This window comes from Struthio camelus, chromosome 24 (assembly GCF_040807025.1).
Source record: "Struthio camelus isolate bStrCam1 chromosome 24, bStrCam1.hap1, whole genome shotgun sequence".
Lineage (NCBI taxonomy): Eukaryota > Metazoa > Chordata > Aves > Struthioniformes > Struthionidae > Struthio > Struthio camelus.
The window spans coordinates 10,112,420-10,119,087 of NC_090965.1; the positions used below are offsets into that span (position 1 = coordinate 10,112,420).

Here is a 6,668-nt window from a genome sequence, read left to right on the forward strand (position 1 = left end):
CGCATTTCCACCTCATCCCACGCCCCGGCGCGACGAGGCAACGTCGGGAGGTGCTTTGTACTTGGATTTCAAGGACAGAAGCAGCCGCGTTCTCTACAGTGAAGTGTCCAACTTTCAGCACGAGGGGAGGAGGTTCTTCTGAAAACCCCCTCCAGGGTCACACACCCTCGGATATCTACCGTCACCGATTCCATAGTTACAGAGGGGAGTAGAGTAACAAATTAACACATTTAAACCTCCTCCTCCTTTCTCCTGCTAATTTATAATGAACTCTCTAATCAGCTGCTTCTGTTTCCCATTTTTAGGTTTGCACAGCATTTGGCCTATCAGAAGAAAGTGTAAATGCACTGGCACAGACAGCTCAGATTATGTTAACTGAAAAGAAATACAATGACCAAAAGCGTTTCATTGCAGTACATACATTCAAGGACTATGGCAAAAAGCAGAGTGGGTGACAAAGGCTTCCGGCACAGGCAGAACAGACTGAATTATCAGCAGGATTCATAAAACTGAACACGCTTGAGAAAATAATTGTCCATGCTTATTTTTATTCCCTATTAAGAAATAATTTAAAGTAGAAAATGATTTTATATAAGGATAGTCCTGTACAGAAAACCCTCATCTCTACCAGACGATCTCTCTGGGTGTTCCAGATGGTGGCAAAGAAATGTCTCTTAATTCTCTTTGTGTCTTAGGCACAAGACCTAAATCACCTTCTGCATCTATAAAATTCTCACTTGGAAAAAATGGCATAACAATTTAAACTAATGCTGGGAATGAGGGCCTTGCTGTTCCTGAAGGATTATCCTTTGATCACTAATAAGACAGACAGACAAATCTTTTATTAAAAAAAGTCATTAAAAATACCACAATATTGACAAATTCTTAGACATTGCAACTCTAATTTAACTCAATACAGGATTTTACAATAACTACACAACATCTGTCACTAGACTTACCTGTGATATAACATTAAAAACAGGTCTATTTGGTTGGTTTTGGCTTAATGTTTTTGAGCCAGACCTGAGCTCACCCTTCCTGAAGCCCAAAGTAGTGGGAAGCCAGACAGCTTTGATCTGGAAGTGCTGTGTTCTCCGCAGGGCTTACTCTATTGGCTTGAGAGCAGTGCCTCAGATCAGAGCTATCCAAAATCCACACACCTTGCAGCACAGGTAGAGCCAGAATAGGTCTACCCATTAAAAAAGAAAGAAAGAAAGAAAACAAGAACACTAGGCAGACACGCTACATTGACACGTGGAAGTGTGAGAAAGGGCTATTCATTCTGATTTTCCCCTCTAAATCAAGGCAAAGTATGCCCCTTATATGAAGTTATTCAGGGAAGTGCACAATTGATTACCTGCTCTTCTCTTGATCTGCTTCTAGAAAGTTGTCTGTTTCCCAGTAAGAATGTTAACCCAACCGAATGCTGTTTGTGTTAGGTATTCAAAGGAAAACAAAATGTGTGCCTGCCATGTACAATATAATTTTCAAATAATCTCTTATTGTTTTTGTCAAATAAAATAATTTAAGTGCTGTCTGCATAGTTGGCATTCTTAACTGAAGCTGATCCAAAACAACATTTATGAGAGAAAATAAACTATCACAAGGGAGTAGGTCATCATAAACACTTCATTGTTAAGCATTTGTATGCTGCAATTACTAAGACCGAGCAGCAAAGCAAGCCTTTGCCATCAGAGCGTCTACTTTCAGAAAAATGCAGAGAAAACAGGCTGCACATTTCTGAAGATAAAACAGACATACAAGGAAACACCTGAAAGAACAAAACACAAACCATCCTTCCTTGTAGGGTGGATTCCTCGTATTCTCAGAAGTTAAAATTTGGAAATAGGGTTATTTTGTGACCTGAGCTTCACTGTCAGGCAGATCTTCTTTCCTCACGTCAACAGATTCTTTACTGATTGACAAAAGTTCACGGAGCTCTTTGTTTTCAAGCTGCAAAATCAATATTTTTGCTGAAATAAAAATGACCTCATTCACAATTAAAGGACTATCATCTTTAATAGCTACACTCATTGACAACTAAATAAAACACTGATATTGTAAATTTAGGAGTAATGCAGCACTAGCAAGAGGGGACCCAAATCATTTAAAGCATATCTTTTACTTCTGGTTTTATATATAATAAGAAACGAACATCAACTACTTAGAAGAAGCAGATAATTTTCCTTATTCCCACCCCCCCATTTTTGAATGTTATAAATCCTTGGCATATACATAGACAACCCAAGCATCTCTTTCTGATTCTCTTTTCTATCAATGGACAAAGAAAAAAATATTTTAGGATAAGTCTAGAAATTCAAAAAATCTAGATCTACTGTTAGCAATTATACCACTTCTTACCTCCAACTGAGCTAGTTTCTCTTGAACTTTAAAGAACTGATGATCATCGACTTGAATAGCTTTTCTCATCACTTCTCCCATCTCATATATTCTGTCTATTTGTTCTTCAATTTCCTGAAAGACATAAAAGCAATGTATTCAATATGTTCAAGCAAAAGCAGTAGTATATTATCCAAGTAAACCTATTAAAAATCGATTACTTTTAATTTTCTTTATTTTTGGACTAGTTTCCTATTTTGAATTGTAATCTTCTCCTTCAAAACACTTGCAATCCTTTCCAAGTTGTACATTATTTAAAGATGAGAACATGAACCTTTTCTTCATCTGTCATGAAACATCAATGAAAAGTCTAACAGAATTGGATCAGTCAGCAAGATATAAGGCATTGTTACACAGTAATAGAGAAATTGTTGCAAGTGTGACAACGACTAAGACAACAGATTCCGGTTCATGTGATGCAATCAGTATACATATAGCTTTAGAAATAAGAAAAGCCTGACTCAGAACTTATAAAAGCAAATACACAATATAAAAGCAAATTATATTTCATAATTAAATACAAACATGAAGTAAACAACCTCATTTCAGAAGGAAGGCAAACAAAAGGAAGCCAAGCAAGGAAAAAAATAAACAAACCCAAAGCCTCCTGGGGCAGTTTTAACAGAATCTATCTAGATACAGCTCTAATCCTTCAGAAGATGCATTTTAAGAGTTGAACCTCAGAACCCCTGAAAATTCCCTGCATATAGTGTAGCATTACTTCCTGTTTGAAGAGCATTTGAGTTCAAAATATAAATTCAGGTAGGAACTTGAATGTATAAATAAAAAAAAATGTTGACAGCTGGCAAGAAGGAAATAGCGAGAAGTGGATTTGGAAGCCTTCTGAACTGTCATTTTAGCGTAACATACAAATATGAGGCTATCATAAGGCACTTTTGGGGAATAAGTATCTGAAGGGGGAGTGCCAAGAGGATGAGGCCAGCCTCTTCTCCGTGGTGCCCAGCAACAGGACAAGAGGCAATGGGCAGAAACTGAACCACAGGAAGTTCCATCTGAACCTGAGAAAAAAATTCTTCACTGTGAGGGTGACTGAGCATTGGAACAGGTTGCCCAGAGAGGTAGTGGAGTCTCCTTCCCTGGAGATTTTCAAAACCCGTCTGGATGTGATCCTGGGCAATATGCTCTAGGTGACCCTGCTTGAGCAGGGAGGTTGGACTAGATGATCTCCAGAGGTCCCTTCCAACCTAAACGATTCTGTGATTCTGTGAATATCAGATAAACGTAATAGGGTAGGTTCCTTTTAAATACATGTCAGTAATTACTCTGCTCTGCCTTTGGAAGGGAAGTGCATCATCTGGGCAGTAGATCCAGTTTTGAATTCCATTATTTAGAAAAGATGTAAACAAATTAAAGCATCTAGGAGAGAGCAGGAGGAACAAGAAAGGCTTAGAAAATTTAATCCAGGAAGAAAGAATGATTTTTTTTTTTCTAAAGAGAGAGACAGTTTCAGTAAGAATGTAACTCTTTAAAAGATATTAAAAGGTTGTTACTGTTCTCCACCTGTTGGGTACAAGGGATGGACTTAATTTGAAATACAAAAGATTCTGGCTAGATATTGAAATAATCTATGTATATTCATTCCATCTTGGAGTTAGAGAATGTACTAGGTTCCTCTGGGGTCTTTTCAGCTGCATGTTCCTATGCTATTACAATGAAGCAAAAGCAGTGCCAGAGAACAACGTTAGAAATTTTGTTCAAATGACAAATCTTGATAGACAGAGCAATTCCTGTAAATAAGCACTGGAAACAAGACATTTTTACATTACTAGGAGAGAAGGAACAAAAAAATATATACTTCTGAAGACCTGAACAACACAAAGCGGCAATGAACGTTATCAGTATAAAGACTTAGGATGGTTCCCGTTCTAATTAAGAATACAGAATAAGAGATCTGATGAGGTCGAACAAGCTTGCTATTTCTAATCACAGATAAACATATATTTTAACATACTCCTAACTTCAGCTGTAAGGGATAATCAAATTTCTAATGTTATTATATTATTTTTAGACACTGAAATATAAAGCAGGCAGCAGTCATCAGGATGCACATCTCAGCTGATGTCACTACACCTGACATGGATGAAGGCACACTTTTAGGTACACTTTTACACTATTGTACCAAGTATCTGGACCACTTTGAAGTGATGATTTCTTAAGAAAACAACACACTGCAGCTCAGAGAGATTTAGAAGATTCTTCTCCCTTTGTTATAAATGATTACTGAATGGTAACAATAAGACCACTGATGCATACGCTTCTGTAAAGTGAAAATAAAGACATTAAGCTCTTCTCAAGGAATTTAACACCCATGGCACATACAACAAACCTTCCCTTGGGCCTTGAAAGGCTTATGCTCTTCAGTGTCCCCTGTGACAACTGTTACAACCTGTATGTTGTAATAGAAATGGGGGGAAAAAAATACCACGGAAGATAAGTTTCAGAAAGCGTGTTTTGGAGCAGCGACATTCCATGAAATGAGATGCAGGATACATAAACATAAGCAAGAGGCAGAGAGCAGTTTCTCCTAGCCCTCTTCCCACCCATGCCCACCTTACCACACAATGAGCCTGGTGAACTTTCAAGACTGGCTCTGCCGCTTCAGCTTTTCTCCCTTGCAGCAGCTGCAGCATCTGCTTTCGGTACTTGCTCATGATGAGCTCTAAGGCGTCCTGGTGCTCCTCCAGCGAGATCCACAGCTCTGCAAAACGCAGCACAGCACTGCCACGAGCTGCAGGCGATTCTCCCCAGCCGCCTGGAGGCCCCGGGCCACCGGGCCGCTCTCAGCGGCGCGGCCGGGCCCGGCGGCCCCCGGGGCCCCTCGGCGGCGAGCCGGCCTCGCCGCCTCCCGCCGCCTCCCGCCGCCTCCCGCCGCGCGCACCCGGCCGCCGCGGCGGGTGCCGGTGCCGGTGCCGGTGCCGCGGGCAGGCTCACCGCGGTTCTCCCGCTGCAGGTCGCGGATCTGCGTGTTCTCCTGGGGCAGCAGCACGTGCGGCCGCAGACGGGGCGCGCCGGCCCGCTCCGCCGCGCTGCCCGGGCCCTGCCGAGACGGCGCTGTCAGGCCCGGTCCGCCCGGGCCGGCCCCGGCCCCCCGCCGCCGCCGCGCTCACCTTCTCGGCCGGCGCCGCGCCCGCCTCCCTCATGGCGGCCACGCGGCGGTGCAGCACGGCGGACTGGTCGATGAGCGACTCGGCTGCGGTGTCGTGCTCCTTCAGCCGCTCCAGCAGCGTCCTGGCGTCCGCCAGCACCTTCTCGATGGTGCAGGCCATGGCGGCGCCTCACCCGCGCCGCGGCCCCATGCCCGCCGGCTCGCCCCGTCAGCGGCCGCGGCTGAGCCCGCGCGCCGGCAGGCGGCGGCCCCGGCCCCCGCCCCGGCCCCGGCGGCGCTCGCCGCGCGCATGCGCAGAGAGAGGCCAGAGCTGCCGCTCCCCCGGGTCTCAGCGCCGCCGGCCGCTGCCCCGACAGCGCCGCCGCGCGGGCGCCGAGAGGTGCCGCTGCGCTGCGGAGGCTGCGCGCGCGGCTGCCCCTCGCCGGCCCGGCCCGGCCCGGCCCCCGCACGGCGCCGCCGCGGCGCGGCGCTGCCGCCCCGGGACGGCGCCTTTGGCCGTCTCGGACCCGGCCGTTCAACTCTCTAACCGAACAGCTTTAAAAAGAAAATCCAACGGCCTTTTTTTCTTACTGTGAGAGACCAAACTCGCTACCAAATGCCAAATGGCATTAACAAGCGAATCTAAATCAAATTAATGTCTTAACCTTTCTAGTGTGCATTTGTTTATAGAAACCTAATGCTGGGCGCTTGCTCCCCGCTGGATCTCTAACATACAAGCAGTTCTCCAGGGTTCTTGTTTCCAAGCGCAACGAGTCCAAGTATTCCACGACACTGCTCTGAAAAAGAGGGAATGCGGGTGGAAGGCCCCTGGCTCACGCGTCGTGCAAAACAAACGCTGCTCTGTGCAGTGCAGTGTGCGCGGGAGGGCACATATCCTTGACCCAAGGGAGTCCTGGTTATCTATTTAAATACCCCATTAAACAGTGTGTGATAAATTCCGGGCTGAGATCTGTTGAGCTGTCATCTTATCTAATATTCTTGTTTGTCCCTTTTAACAGTAAACATCCTCCACTCAAGTTAAAATAACAGAAGCTCTGTAATGCTGACTCGGTTCTTTGTTATTTATTTGCTAACTAAAGCTACTGTCGGTGATCTGTGATGTCCTTGATGCTTAGCTCCACTTTGTGTCAGTGCTTTTTTA

General features: G+C 44.8%; 1 protein-coding gene and 1 long non-coding RNA gene across 2 annotated transcripts in view; one reads left to right on the forward strand and one right to left on the reverse strand.

The window, feature by feature from the left end:
• Positions 1 to 1,414, forward strand: part of LOC138062151 (uncharacterized) — a 2,299-nt gene extending 885 nt beyond the window's left edge. The window contains exon 2 of the long non-coding RNA XR_011136248.1: positions 306 to 1,414. This is a non-coding gene — a long non-coding RNA (uncharacterized lncRNA). The remainder of the gene's footprint in view (positions 1 to 305) is intronic.
• Positions 529 to 5,779, reverse strand: SIKE1 (suppressor of IKBKE 1). Its single transcript, XM_068918660.1, is given in 5 exon segments — positions 529 to 1,953; positions 2,362 to 2,475; positions 4,977 to 5,119; positions 5,353 to 5,507; positions 5,509 to 5,779. Coding segments are annotated over 5 exon segments (693 nt in total). The 5' UTR covers positions 5,688 to 5,779; the 3' UTR covers positions 529 to 1,851.
• Between the last annotated feature and the right edge of the window lie 889 nt (positions 5,780 to 6,668).